The sequence below is a fragment of the Penicillium taxi genome (assembly GCF_028828555.1).
Source record: "Penicillium taxi strain IBT 34144 chromosome Unknown utg000004l_segment0_segment0, whole genome shotgun sequence".
Classification (NCBI taxonomy): Eukaryota; Fungi; Ascomycota; class Eurotiomycetes; order Eurotiales; family Aspergillaceae; genus Penicillium; species Penicillium taxi.
Window position 1 is genome coordinate 1,255,745 of NW_026643206.1, and position 14,869 is coordinate 1,270,613.

Consider the following 14,869-nt stretch of genomic DNA (forward strand, 5'->3'; position numbering starts at 1 on the left):
ATAAAACTTATGTTCATTGAAATAAATTGGAAATAGAATAAAAACGCTAAATCATGCTCAGATAGCCGTCAAACAAAAGCGGCCCAAAAAGCTATATACATCCCAAGTTTTAAACATGAATACATAGACACATCAAAAAGCCTTACAAACGGGGGGACTGGGCGTCCTGACCGAGAGGCTTAGTTGAGAAAGAGTTGAAGTACTCGTTGAGAGCGTCGGCGGTGCCGCTGCCCTCAACCAGCTTCACGGTGGCGGCAACGTGGCCGTCGGGCCGAGTAATGACGACACCTCCTAGCTCGGGGTCGAAGCCAAGTTTCTCGTGGGCAGCATACTTGGCAGTGGGGACACGGACATCGGGAAGGTCATCGGCGTACAGGTGGTGGTGGTAGTCACGCAGAATTTGGGGGATGGAGTCCACATCGATCTCGTTCTTGGCAGCGGCGTAGATGACGGATAGGGTGAAGAGCTTGGAGTGAGGGTTGTGGCGCTCGAAAAAGGAGAGGTCCGCAATGTCAGGGCGGCGGTAGGCCGAGAGGAAGGAGCGCTCCTTCTCCAAGTTGGCAGCGAGATCGTTGATGGCCTTATTGGTCTTCTGCTGGTTACCAGCGAAGATGAAGATGCGGAAAGAACCGTTCACAGGGACCTCCTGCTCGAGCTCGACAAAGTTGGAATCGGCCAAACGGGTCACCATACTGGGAGTGATAGCACGGCCAGGAGTCAGCTTGACACTGGGAATGTCGAACAGAGGAGACTTGGCGGGGTGGCTAGCATCCCAGTTGTAGACGTTGGGCTTGTAGGCAACTCCGTATCCACTGGTGAACTCGCAAGAAGACTTGAAGGTCTTGACGAACTCATCTTCCTCTTCATCGGTGTCCAAAGACTTACTGGCAGAGACTTCGCTGGCGTTGGGGCGGCGCTTGGAGAACAAAGCGGCGTACTTGGCATCGAAGTCTAGCAGAGTCTCGGCGATATCCTTGCGCTCGGTCTCGTAGGTGCTCAGAGTGGAGCGGTCAGCAAGGCCGCTTTCCACGGCATGGATCTTCCAGGCCATGTTCAAGGCATCGTGGAAAGCAGTGTTCATACCCTGACCGGCCTTGGGGCTGTGAGTGTGGCAAGCATCGCCTCCCATGAACACACGCTCATCGAGAGTGTACTTCTCGGCAATACCTTGGCCGATGGGATAAACTGAGTACCACTCAACTCGGTCCCATTCGACCCAGTAGGGCTTGAGGATGTCCTTGGCAACTTGTTGAACCTCCTCGGCGGTGGCGGTCTTGCGGGGGTTCCAGTCGGCATCACTGGATTGAGCGATTTGGACGTAGAGACGGACCATGTTGTCCTCGCGGGGAATGACCATGATGGATCCAGCATCGGAGTGGATAGTGCATTTTGTCTTTTAAAATGGTTAGATTTGATGCCAGAAGAATTGAATGCAACGGAAGGGCTGCTTACCTCAATATCGGGGAAGTTAGTGCGCACGACACCGTCCATGACACCCCAAACGTAGGCGATGGGGTCCTTGTGGTGGATCTTGATGCCGAGCTGCTCACGAACGAAGCTGCGAGCACCCTCACCACTGAACAAGTATTTGGTGCGTACAGTCTCGATAACATTTGTGTCAATGCTCTTCAGGCTTACTTCAACGGGGTAGTCGGCGTTGGCGCCATCATTCTTGAAACCGTTGATAGTCCAAGGACGCTCAACGTGGGAACCAGCCTTCTCAATCTCATCCAGGAAGACGCGCTCAATCTTACCCTGGTGCACAAGGGTTGTGAAAGGATAACGGGTATCAATAAAGCGGGGGCAACTGGGCCAGCTTCCAGTGCGAGCAATTCCAGTGCCGTCGGCCTTGGGGTCCCAGAAAGCAACATCGTAGACCTTAGCAGGCTCGTAGGCCATGATAGCACGCTTCAGTCCCAAGTTGCGCAGGATCTCAGTGGAACGGGGCTGGATGCCATCGGCGCGACCAGTGGCGGTAGGGACGGGTCGGTTGTCAATGTGCTTGACCTTGTAGCCCCAACGGGACATACACAAGGACAAGAGCAAGCCAACGGGGCCGGCGCCAACAATAACGATATCGAAATTCTCCTGAACCATTATGTAGATGTGTATATGTATAGGTAGGGATGTTTGATCGCATATTTTGGAGGGTAAAAGGGTTTCATAAATAGTTTTTTAGCAAGCCGGGGTAAGCGGGCCGACTGGACCAAGGTTGATGACACCAGGCCACGGCATTGAGATTCGGGTGTGCAAATCATGGGGGAGTAACTGGGGGTGGCCAATGGACCAATAAATGAGAGATAAAAAGTGGGTTGTGCATTTTAGAAAGTGACTAAGCGCGTGTGGAGAATGCAAGTGGCCAACACAATCACTACTCTGTAGAATGCCGTCGTCAAACCCGAGCAGTAGGACCCAGCGTCATGGATCACTTGGACCAAAGTCAACCCTCCCTACGGCAGATTCATCTGCAGCAGTCGGCAGGTGGAGACTGATGGTCACGTGATATAGAACCTCGGCATTCAAGCCGGGATTGACTTTCAATGGCTTCATTTCTCTCTAATTTCATCCTTTTCATTGGTTCTCACACTACCTTCCGTTCTGTCTTGCCGTTTTCTAATCCGATTCCTCCGAGCCGCCCCATCCACTTAACCCCACACTTATATGGGAGTTAAGCCTGGCAGTTCAAGGTTACTTTCTTTCTTTCTAGGAAGCCGGTGTGAATGCCTTCCTGTCTTCCAAGGTTCCGTACAGATATACACAGTAGATAGTAACGACTTCATTCTCCGACCCGCCACCTCGATTTTAGATATGAGGCAAGAGAGGCGAAAGTTTACCATTGGGACAAAAAGACAAGCTTACCTCAGTAGTTTGGAATTTTATACCCTCCAGGGCTATCCTCGGATATCTCCAAGAATTGGGAGCTTCACGAATGTGATTACTAGGGAGTCATTTCAGATCGACACAATTTACAGCAATTATTAAATTTCAATTGAGTTATTTCAGCTCATTTCTCATTCCGAGGTTGTTATTACAAAAAAAAAAAAAAACAGATTCGAGTCAAAAACCATGCCCGGTTGTATTTTACTGCTAGAGGCAAATGACAAAATGACATAATCGTTCACGATGTCATGGTCACGTGACAATGGGAGTTAGGGCTAGCTTCTCCATACCCCGGATTTCTCTTCATATCTTCCGTGATTATGACCTCATTGCATTGCTTTTTCATCGCTGCTAAGTTTTGCGGTATCTATTTCAGCCCCCCAAACAAGCAGTCAACCACCGTAAACTTCAATTCCAGTTACATTACCCACGGGCAGTTTAATCTTGATATCACGTAGAAACTGGAGTGTCAAGTTCTGTCTTTGGCTTTGGCTTGTAGTTATTGGAAGTTTAAAGCTTCTTTATGGTAAACATTTACTTGGCATTATCATTTGGGTGCCATGTGGAGTCCCCTCAAGCCCTGTGGCTGCCAGAATCTCGGAAAGGTGACTGGACCCCTGGACTCCAGGAATTGATGAATAATTTAACACTCCTACATTGGATATCAAAGCTTTTTGACTTAGTTCCAAGCTTAAATTGATTTTAAATACAATGAAAATAAATACAATTATTTCTTCAGGATTTGTGTTCATGAAATTGTACATAATTGGAAGTAGCGTCTTCCAAATTTCAGTCGCAATCATTGCGTAGGACAAATTGATAGAATTACGCGCTCTCAAATGTGGTCATTTTGCTTTGTTTTTGAGGATTTCTATGGCAGTATTCTTAATTAATGGTATTTATGCCGAAATCTTGAAGAAATACCCAATCCTTCAGCTTGGGCTTGCCAAATTCTCGAACAATGGGCTACTGAATCTGTCTCTTCTTGATTCTTTCAAGTTCCATCGATCTACTTTGGGGTACTTCGAAATTGAAGGCTCCACTTAAACGATCATGCGCTGCATGAACAATCCTATTGTCGCGAACTCAACACGCGACGAACAATGAAAAATCCTATTGTCGCGTGCTCAACGCGCTCCATAAACCACAAATAGCCCTATAGTAACTAAACAGAACCACGCGATTAAACACGCTAGTACCAGCTCCCTTATAAGGGGGATCTTTTGCTCTTCCAAACTTCCTTCCTTATTAATTCTCTTCCTCCTTTTTTCCACTTTCATTTTTCTGGACCCCAGACTTTTGGACCTTGCTCACTCTACCAGCCTTGTCAACCCATTTTTCGGAAAAGCTGCAATTGCTTTTTCAATTTTTCCGACTCTCAGAATTTTTGGAATCTTGCACTTTTGCACTTTTTCTGTTCTCATTTTATCAACTTCGCCGTCTTTTTTTTTGGGAGGCAGCAACTGCTATATTCTATTACCAAATTTTCAAAACTTTTCAAAACTTTTCAAAATTATCATCATGTCTCGTCCTCACCCAGATATTCCTGAGGAGTTGAACCCCTCGTGTCTGAAGATTTGCTTTGGCGAGGATGAGCAGATCCCTTCGCTTTCCTGGGACCCTACCACATTTCTTGGGCCTCAGACTGACGACCCCAATTCCAACACTGGCGAGCTGCTCCAGGCTGTGACTTACAACCCCAATTTCGTTCCCCAACCAAAGTTCAACTCGCTCTACCGCAACTTGTCTGGTATTCAGGTTGACCCCTCTAAGATCAATGTTCCGTCTGCCTCCTTCGGGCAAGCACAATTCGGTCTCAATACTAGGCCGCTTTCTCACGTCGCTCCCCATGATAATATTATGACGAGTCGCGGTGGTTTCCAGATTGATACTAGTTCCATCTCCAACGAGCAGCTTGATCGTCACCTTGAGGCTATCATCAACGACGGTCTCACCGTCCCTTCTATCTCCAACGAACAGCTTGAACGTCACATCGAGCGTTATATCAACGACGTTGGCAGCGGCTCTGCTGACTATGATGACGGCTACAGCCCTATTGTTGGCCCCATGTCCACCCACGTCAACCACCCTGCTATGCGCTTTGGTGACATGTCGATGACTCAGTTCAACCCTCATTTGACGTTGTCTCATGCTACCACTAGCAGTCCCCCCATGGCCCACGTTCTCTCATTCGATTCACCTCAGTTCCATCATATCCCTGGTCTTACCAATTTGCTCTCATCTGCAAAGGCCTGCGTGGACCGCATGCTAGACACTTCTAGTGGGGCCGTTGGTCGTTTCCCTACTTGGGCTCTCTTCTGGCAGAGTGTCATGATCAAGCACCATCTTTACAAACGTTTCACTGGAAACTCTTTCGGCACTGTTTCGAGTGTCGTTGCTGAGACTGGTGACAGTTCTATGAGTGATGTTGCTGAGGCCAGTGACTCTTCTATGAGTGATACTGCTGTGACCACTACTCACAAGGATATATTTGGTACCAATGGCGGTCGGGGCGTGCTGGGCGTTCCTACTCCCACTTCCGCAACCCCAACCACCACCGGCCGTTTCAGTTCAATGATCTCCCGTCGCCTTAAGCGCAAGCATGAAGACTATGACTCGAATTCGCCCGCAAAGCGTGCTACTTTTACTGTTCCTGTTACTTCCCCACTCATTCCTGAGTTTCAGGACAATATCTTTTGTCAGCTCGAGCATATGCTCAACATTTCTGCAAATCAGTTTTTGTGCAAGCAACTCGTCGACGGTAACATTTCCCATCAGTCAGCTATCGATGAGTACACCCTGTGGGAAAAAATGCGCGGACCCCCCGTTACCGAGTTCCTTTTCGATCTCGAGACTCAGCGTCGTCTTGTCTGGAATAACCGAAAGACCATTGACCTTCGGGGTCGCGTCGGCTCATCTCTGTGCACTTCTTTTAACACTATCATCACTGACTGGCGATCTTTCGCAAAAGAAGCTAAAGAACGAAAGTACTGTGTTCCCAACAGTGTTATTCGCCATCATCTTGCGGCTATGAAGAACATCCTGATCGTTCTCGGTGCCGATAAAGCTGTGATGACTGGACTGTTTAAGCTGACCAGCTCTACTTTGCACTCAATCGGTCCCCGTAATACTTGCAATGAAGATGATGAACTCGGTGCTCTTTTCGCGTCCTTCAAGGTCCCCAGACAAGACCGGCCAATATCCCGCTGCAACGAGCGTCGTTGTTACTCCCCCCGAAACTTTCAACCTTCTGTCCCTCAATCTATCATCAATCGACGTCCCATCCACCGTTAGATGGTTACAATTACCACGGTTTCTGTGGGTTACACTCATTGTCAGCACTCATTTCACCAACATCTGCCCCCACTTTCTTTGGATCTGATTCATCAACTCTTAACTTTTATGTCTTATGGCTTTTATGCTTTATGAAATTATGCACGGAAACTCTTATGACATCGACGCGTGAGTGACAACTTTTATGACCTGATGCCTCAGTTACAACTCTTAGCTTTTAGCTTTTAATGATCGGTTTTGTGTATCCTCTTCCATTCACAGTACAGTAAAATATAGTAGAAGTACATATCGGATAGGAATGCTATCCCGGAGCGACCAACGACCCACAAATGATACGGAAAGCACTGTACATATGACATTTTGAGTGGAGACGAAATTGATGAAGCAGATGAATGGGATTGTATCGACAGTCATATCCAAGAAGCTATCGCAAATGCATTGCATGATAATGTTGTGCATAGTCATCGACTCGTTCATGTCCCAAACTCTCTTGGAGCAACCTTCAAATTTTGGAAAGTTCCGGGTCGTATTTGGGAGGAGTGTCAACAATCAGGTTAAATGGATTTTCGGTACTTTCTGTCATCAGCCCTAGCAGAGAAGCGATCCTGATCTGCCAGTTGTAGCATATATCTATATCACCATCAATGTCATCCTCCCTATGTCCGAATTCATATTGGAGTATTTCTTATTCTTTCGTGCTGAGTTCAAAGCCCCGAGCCCTCTCGCAACATACGCATTCCACAGTACAATGACCGGCAGCAAGCTTCCGGCCTTGTTCGTACTGACGCTCAACACAGCAATTACAGCCCCTTCCACAACAGCCTCCTCGCTGAGCACAATCTTCACAAAGCACAGGATGCATATACCAATTCGGGTATGAACGCCAGAGGTCTATCCCTCGCTGCATTGGGCCATCATTGAAGGAGGACTTATTCCACCACCATTGGCGTTCTAGTATCCAGTAATCTCGATCAAGCTTTGAGTCTTCTGTCACGAACTATTGAATATCCTCCATATCTGCCCTCGCATCCAGGATCTTAGCTGCGATCTTCTGCACAACGGCCTGCTTGCACTGGGAATTTTCCCGAAGGCTAATCTCGGTCCGGAGCAGATCCTTATACTTGCATACTGTTTCAGCAATATTTAGCCCGCGGAGCCGATACTTTTGTAGAGCAAATATATCTCCAGAAAGCTCGAGGTTCCTCTCTGATTCACCCTTCGACCCGGGAAGATGATTTTTCTGGACTTCAGACATATTGGATATAATTTGATTTATGTCTATGGTGTAGTAGATGAACTTGATCACTAGTTTATATTTGATTGGAATCTGCTTTGGATATAAGCTAGTTACGGAGTATTTAAGCTTTCATCTCTACTACTAATCCATATTAGGCTAGCGCTTGCGGGTACGAATCTTAAGAGGAAGAATATTATTCCAGACCGGTCAACCTTCTTCTGGATTTGTGCTTTGCCACCAACTTGTAAGAAAGGTTTGAACCGTCTAATAAATGTTAATACTAAAATCTTCTGGACGTAGTAGTTCAAACTAGATTAACATTTCTCTAGTCAAATTTCGGGAAATTTGGTGACGTTGGATTATGTAATCAAGCGTGCTCAGTTTTACTCAGCAAAAGCGGCGGTCTGAGCGAGTGGAAAGAAATGCCAACTTTGCCAGAAAAAACGATATGTCATAGATGCTTCGCGACATCTGAGTTGCTTTCAACTTACACCAACCATGATCATCATCTAAGTTTATATGGGATCCCCTGATCTCCACCGGAGATAAAGTGGGACCAATTCCCAAGCTTTCGTTGGTACCTAGGTACTCACTCACCATGACGGGTCCTTTCCATACCTATGGGCCGTCTTGTCTGTTAGTAGATGATGAGCCTGCATTGTCGAGCTTTTATTCTCTTCTCAATCCACCAGAGATCAAATCTCACTTTTTCTACGTCTCATCTCTGCCCATTGACGATCCCTTGGCGCCCGTGCCGGCACCCACAGGACAAATAACGGGAACTCCCAATCCATTTTCAGCTAAGGATAATGCCGCTCTGGAGGCGGCTTGGCGTGATATTGGGAAAGCGCAGCAGGAGCCCCATCAATTTAAAGGGGCTGCCATAGCCGTACCAGGCCGTGGATTGGCTGGCTATCGTGGCGTTGCAACGCGAGAGGACCTCAGCGTAGGCAGCAGCAAGAGCAGTAACCCTATATCATTGCCTGATGACCCTGCTTTGCGGAACTTCAAAGGTCAATCTGTGGAGAGCTATTCAGAAAGACGCCGGGTATTAGTGTCCTCGCTAGACACCAGTTATAACGATGAAATTCCCCGCACCAGTGTGACTTTTCAAACAAGTGAACCTTCCACTTCTCTCAACGAGTCACCTTCGGGCAAGAATAGGAGAAACTCACCTTCCGAGAAGGACGAAGAGGAGGCACGAAGTCTAAGACCCAATAGATCCAGGGATGCGAGTATCAGTGGATCGCCATTCATCAGAGCACCTATTTCACCGTCATATAATTCATTTGGACGCTCCGTCGATTCGTTGCTACCAAATGATGGAATCCAGGATTGGCAAGCTGAGGCGCGACAAAGCGGCCTTGGCCGTTCTGCCTCAAAGCGCTCGAATCTGCGAGCTACCGTCAGCCTTGAAGAAACTGCTCCCGATTCATCTGAGCAGGAGATACCTCGAAAGGATGTACTGGAACAAATTCCAGTTGGCGCATCGCGTCTCTATTTGGTTGAACTCCCAAGTCTCAAGGTAATTTATGTCACTGATAAGATTGCTCATAAAATGCACTAACCTTCGTCTATAGATGAAACCAATATACTGGAATCCTCTTCATGATATCTCTGGTGTAATGCGAGCTACTTGGTTCTACAAAAACACCATGTTACCCGTTGAGACAGTACTCGCAAACAAATTAGAGGAGGGGTACGTCGAACTGAAGCCATGGACCGAGACTTGGCAAGATGAATTAAACAGCTGCGTGGAAAACGGGGCCGATGCAGAATTGAAAATTGTGCACCGACTTTGGCCCACAGGTGAATTGGACTCTGCCAATCTAGCCGAGGCTGATGGTCTGGACACGAATGAGTCTGAATCTGCGGATGCTCAAGAAGCTCGATCATTTGATAAAAATCAAGCTGCAGGGGATACAGGGAATCAGCTAGAAGCTGTCAAGCCCCATTTATCGTCCAGTGTCATCTACGTCAATGCGAAGAGCGCCCAGATCCTGCGACCTAGCCTTCTTCCGTCGGCATCTAAGGGAAGACGGCCGCTTTTTGCCATTCGCAAAGAACGGCAGGTTGGAATACCGGTGGTACGCGGATTCAGCCGGAAACTTTGGGACAAGCTACATCCAACGAAACCCAATGCTGTCGATGTACGACAATACATCCGACGGACCTCTCGGGACACTGCCCCTGCCGCTCCTTTTGAACAGACGTGCTACGCCTGCAAAATGGAAGATCTGCGCACGAGCCCATCCGATCTGGTATTTGTCATACATGGTATAGGTCAAAAATTATCTCAGCGCATGGAAAGTTTCGCCTTTACACACGCCATCAACTCCTTCCGTCGGCAAGTGAGCATGGAGTTGTACAACGAACCTGTTTGGCCCCACGTGCGTCAAGATCATGGGGGAATTATGGTGCTGCCTATCAACTGGCGAACAACACTATCACTGGAAGAACAAACCCTGGACTCGATGGATATGGAAGACCCGTTTGCCAACGATTACACACTCTCAGATATCACACCCCAGACACTTCCCGCCATACGCTCCTTGATCAGTGACGTGATGCTTGATATTCCCTACTATCTGTCCCACCACAAGCCAAAGATGATCAAAGCCGTCGTGAAAGAAGCAAATCGTATCTACCGCCTCTGGTGCAGAAATAATCCCAACTTCCAAGACACTGGCCGTGTGCACATCCTAGCCCATTCATTGGGAAGTGTCATGGCTCTTGACATACTGAGCCATCAGCCAACCCATGTTCCCAAATTTGACTTTTCTAATACACCATTGCATAGCGATATATTTGAGTTTGATACCAGGAATTTGTTTCTTTGCGGGAGTCCCGTCGGCTTCTTTTTATTACTCAACAAAGCGACTCTTCTGCCCCGGAAAGGTCGAGAGAAACCAGGCAGCGAGGGTGAAGATTTATTCCCCGGTGTTGCTGGGGAAGCTGGTAAATACGGCTGCATGGCTGTTGACAATCTATACAACATTGTCCACACCACTGACCGTATGTGCTTCACTTATTTTTCCAAAGACCAAGATTCGTGCTAACATGAATTATCTTAGCGATCGCTTACCGCGTCAACGCTGCTGTGGACACGGATCTCTCCAACTCTCTCAAGACAGCATCCATTCCGAGCTCGACGTCTTCATTCTGGCAATCCCTCGGCAGTGTTTTCAAATGGAACCAATCTCCCACCTTCGCCACATCATCAAAATTAACTCGCCCGGGGATGACATCCAAGCTTCCATCTACCGTCGAGATGGAGACGCACGATTTTACTCGTGAAGAAATTGCTGAGAAGCGCATGCTTTTGCTTAACGATAATGCGCAAGTTGACTTCTATCTCTCTGGCGGCGGGGGTCCTCTCAACATTCAGTACTTGAACATGCTGAGTGCGCACAGCAGCTACTGGACTTTGACGGACTTTGTCAGGTTTCTGGTTGTGGAGATTGCGCGGAAGCAGGGACGTGATGGGACTTTGCTGGCTTTCCGGGCCGAGAAGAAGAAGGGTTGGAAGTATACCAAGGGTCTATGAATTATTGATTGAAATGACCCACATTCCGGTTTTTGTCAATATTATGGGCTTTTTTGCACTACTTTCAAGATAGACACACATACATGTCACATTTAGGGTTCGGAGTCATTGAATTCAATTCTTATCAGATTACACTGTCGCTTGTCATAGATATCTTGCTGTTTGCCTAAATTAGAACCTCATCTAGAACATTAGAAGAAAAGTTATGGGAACCTTGGACCATTTGAGATTCTAGGAAAACATTGTCTTGGCGAATTCACTCGAAGGAACATAAATACAGCGGTTCCAACTACTTGTCGTCTTTCTCGTTACTATCAGTCAGAGCCATGGACTGGACCCATCATCAAGGCCTCCACAGTCTCACCCTTCGCGACAACTCCACCACCAGGACGAAGGACAATCAATGCATTGGAGCTAGCAAGACTTCCAACCCGCGAACTGCGCTGTCCCACCCCCTCGACACCCGTACTAGTCGCGTACAGCCGGCCGTCCGAGCGAGAGGCTGTCACCACGGCACGGTGGTACTCGGTACGCTTGGGGTCCAGAGGGAATGAGTGCGTCAACACAACAGCCACACATGGAAGACCAAGGTGCGGCGCTAAACCGGGCGTTGACGACGGTATCTGAGAACTCTCACCCATACCAGAAAGCTTGTGCAAGGAAGGCAAAACAAACAGGTTCAAAGTGACCAGAGCAGAAGCCGGGTTTCCGGGCAGGGAGAAAATTAGCTTTGAGGTACGTTCTTGCTGGCTGTTATCAGCTGCACCGTCTGTTGCTTTGAAGGGAACTGTAGCAAAGATAGTCGGCTTGCCAGGTTTCATTGACACACGGCCAAAATGAATTGTACCACCTAGGGAACGTTCAATTGTTGGTTTGAGGAGATCCAGCTCACCCATTGATACACCGCCTGTAGTGATGATCACGTCAACACTGGAAGAGGCTCGGCCTACACCGCGCAATGAGTCGCGCAACGCATGCTCGAGCTCACCGGCCGGAGTGTCCCTGGCGATTCCTAGGTCGACGGTTGGGAATCCCCAAGAAGAGATACAAGACAGGAGAGACGGACGATTTGAGTCTCGAATTTGGCCACCAGTGAGAGATAGGGGGTCATCATGTTCGACCAATTCATCGCCTGTACTGAGTACGCCTACTCGGGGCTTTCGGAATACCTTGACTGTCCTGGTTCCGGAGGCAGCGAGCAAACCAATCTCACCGCCCACGGGGGTAACCAGATCTCCACGGGAGAGGATTTTTGAGCCCAGGGAGATGTCACTTCCAGGGTCGCGGACGTTCTCTCCTGGAACGACATCTTCAGCCAAGATTTCAACAGTTGCTTCCTCTTGGCCGTCTGGTGTAGATGAGGCTAGGAGGGTATCTTCGACCATAACTACGGCGTTTGCATTCGGGGGAAGAGGAGCTCCGGTGGTGATTCTAGCGATTTTTCCAGGTTGAAGTGGCTCTAGATCTCCGCCAATATTTGCATGGGTCACTGATGCTACAGGGAATACCCCTTTTGTACTCTGGCCAGCGATAGCAATAATAGCATAGCCATCAACGATGCTGGCACGGTATGCTGGCACCGCCTCAGCAGCATAGACGTCTTCGGCGATAACAGAACCCACAAGGGATATGTTGACTGGGGCTTCAATCACTACCGGCTGCGGTGTATGCTCACTGATCTTTTCTAGTGCATCTTTTACCGAAAGCATTGGATAGGGCGAGGAACGATACCTCCGATTAGGTCCCGCAGACGGATCATTCGACTGGTGTTCATTGGAGGTGGTATGCGCCTTTGGAGCCGTATGCCCATGCCCATGACCGTGATGATGGTGATGATGATGTCCACAGCCAGAAATACCAGCCTCGGTCTCAAGCTTTTTAGTGCCCCCAACATGCATGGCACGTGAGTTGGCACCAGCAGACTGCAAGCAAGCATGAGGAAGGAGTTTTACAACCGCTGCGAGATTCTCAGCTGCTCCTTTAGGGGATCCAGGTAAAGTGATAATCAATGACTTCTCGCGGACTCCAGCAACTGGTCTGGACATCATTGCGACTGAGAATGGTCAGAGCGATGCGTGTAGACTACTTGTGGGTAATGTTATCTTACATGGGGTTACTTTCAGTGATGCGGCGATCATGCCATGCCTAAGAAAGTTAGTCTTTTCTACCTGAGTACACTCGGCGTCAAATATAACGGAAGTATACTTACACTAGGCCTGGAGCATGGCGATGGATGAGGGAAGATACAGCCTGTGATGTCATTAGCAGCTGGTTATGGCGTATCAGAACAATTCTCACCTCTGGCGTATTATCTCTGACAGCAAAGCCAGTTCCGCCGCTGGTCAGAATGAGATTATAAAAATCGACTCCATCAGTCCAGTCACAGAGGGTCTGCTGGATCTGAGACACGTTGTCTGGCACAATCTTTATCGTGGGCGGTGTCCACTTCCCCTCGGCGACGAGGATGGGAGTTAGAGCATCGGCTGTCTTGTCAGTAGATGGTTCACGGGAGGCCGTGTCTGATACAATCAGAATGGCTACTTTAAGTTTGGTCTCCATGGCGAGAGAACCTTGGATGAACATGTGGTTGAGTGGGGTTGAGGTCTGTTAATTTTTGAAGCCATCGGGCAGAACCTCGGCACAACCCACCTATACTTTGCAGACACCTGGTATATTTCGTGCATTCATAGGATAGATTTGCTAATTTCTGTATTCAGTTCCCATCTGCTACTAATTACTGTACACAAAAATGATCTCCAATTGATCAATGCAATTAAGCAAACCCAGAGCTTCTACAGTATCGATCCCGGACGCCCCGATGCTTTATATAAACATGAAAACGAAAAGTTTTGGAAAACGAGAAACGAGATAAAAAGAAGTGAAGACAGGAAATTCTCCGAGATCGTACAGGGCGATATATGATTATACCGCCCTTGATGCCGAGTAAGGCAATCATAAACACTCAAATGCAGAGTGGAGCCACTATGCAGAGCCCATGGGCAAGGCCTTACCACCCACCAATAAGCCAATGATAAGACCGAACAAGCCGAGAACGGAACTGAAGATCTCAATGACAAGAATCTTGACAAACCTATTGTGTAAAGAAAAGGTTAGAGCAAATTCAGATCGGTGAAAGCGATAAGCTAAGGCACTTACAAGCTAGGATCGGCAGCATCCGCAAGAGCAGCACCACTTCCGTTGATGCCGACAGAGATACCACAGATCAAGTTGCTGAATCCAACAGTAACACCACCCCAGAAAAGGGCATATCCAGTATACAGGTTGCTCCTCGTGTAGAGCTCCGCTTCGGGGACCGGAGTAAGCTTGGAGGAGTAGATGATAGCTGTGATGACGCCGTAGATAGCCACAACCTCACAGAAAATAATGGAGATCAAGTTCTTGGTCCGAATTCTAGGAGCTCGAACACCACCGCCGAGGATTGAGGAACCCGTGAGGAAGATACCCCTGTTGAAAACATTAACCGATCAGTACTGGAAAAGAAAGAGAGTCGATATTTCACATACCATGCAGCGCCCACTACCGAGCATCCGATGCATAGCGCGATACCAATATTTGCCCAGGCGAAAGGAGATACCTCTTCAAGGAAGCGGCCGACCTATTGCGCGTCATGTTAGAAACCCTCACAATTCAGAAGGTCTATGCTGCAGAATTGATAAATCATACATTGAAAGCTTCTCCTTCACCCTGGAAGAGCATATCTAAGCACCAGATTCATTAGCTGCCGGACCTCCACATGACAGTTGACACGACATACACAATCCGACCACGACGAGGGCGGTCGTGGAGAGACCAAATAGGTATGAGAGAGCCATGGCGACCTCAACCGGAAGATGAATGAACGAAAAAGTCCGGATGGAAAGGGTCGATAACAGAGCTGGAGCTCACTCTCT

The 14,869-nt window shown here is 48.1% G+C and overlaps 6 protein-coding genes across 6 annotated transcripts; 2 read left to right on the forward strand and 4 right to left on the reverse strand.

Moving 5' to 3' along the window:
* Positions 1–142: 142 nt before the first annotated feature.
* On the reverse strand, positions 143–2,097 carry N7495_005385 (putative FAD monooxygenase; the record flags this gene model as incomplete). The annotated part of the gene is made up of 2 exons (XM_057208036.1): positions 143–1,393; positions 1,453–2,097. The coding sequence occupies 2 exons, from the start codon at positions 2,095–2,097 to the stop codon at positions 143–145; spliced, it is 1,896 nt and encodes a 631-aa protein (XP_057061810.1).
* Positions 2,098–4,401: 2,304 nt separating this feature from the next.
* On the forward strand, positions 4,402–6,174 carry N7495_005386 (uncharacterized protein; the record flags this gene model as incomplete). The annotated part of the gene is made up of 1 exon (XM_057208037.1): positions 4,402–6,174. One exon carries the CDS (start codon positions 4,402–4,404, stop codon positions 6,172–6,174), a length of 1,773 nt encoding a protein of 590 aa, XP_057061811.1.
* Positions 6,175–7,171: 997 nt separating this feature from the next.
* Positions 7,172–7,429, reverse strand: N7495_005387 (uncharacterized protein; the record flags this gene model as incomplete). The annotated part of the gene is made up of 1 exon (XM_057208038.1): positions 7,172–7,429. One exon carries the CDS (start codon positions 7,427–7,429, stop codon positions 7,172–7,174), a length of 258 nt encoding a protein of 85 aa, XP_057061812.1.
* Positions 7,430–8,009: 580 nt separating this feature from the next.
* On the forward strand, positions 8,010–10,958 carry N7495_005388 (DDHD family phospholipase; the record flags this gene model as incomplete). Its single annotated transcript, XM_057208039.1, has 3 exons — positions 8,010–8,936; positions 8,992–10,426; positions 10,486–10,958. The coding sequence occupies 3 exons, from the start codon at positions 8,010–8,012 to the stop codon at positions 10,956–10,958; spliced, it is 2,835 nt and encodes a 944-aa protein (XP_057061813.1).
* A 314-nt stretch (positions 10,959–11,272) lies between these two features.
* N7495_005389 (bifunctional molybdopterin adenylyltransferase MobB/molybdopterin molybdotransferase MoeA family protein) lies at positions 11,273–13,541 on the reverse strand (the record flags this gene model as incomplete). Its single annotated transcript, XM_057208040.1, has 4 exons — positions 11,273–13,011; positions 13,066–13,103; positions 13,168–13,208; positions 13,257–13,541. The coding sequence occupies 4 exons, from the start codon at positions 13,539–13,541 to the stop codon at positions 11,273–11,275; spliced, it is 2,103 nt and encodes a 700-aa protein (XP_057061814.1).
* A 399-nt stretch (positions 13,542–13,940) lies between these two features.
* Positions 13,941–14,791, reverse strand: N7495_005390 (H(+)-transporting V0 sector ATPase subunit c''; the record flags this gene model as incomplete). Its single annotated transcript, XM_057208041.1, has 5 exons — positions 13,941–14,049; positions 14,115–14,423; positions 14,483–14,574; positions 14,643–14,677; positions 14,734–14,791. 5 exons carry the CDS (start codon positions 14,789–14,791, stop codon positions 13,941–13,943), a joined length of 603 nt encoding a protein of 200 aa, XP_057061815.1.
* Positions 14,792–14,869: the final 78 nt, after the last annotated feature.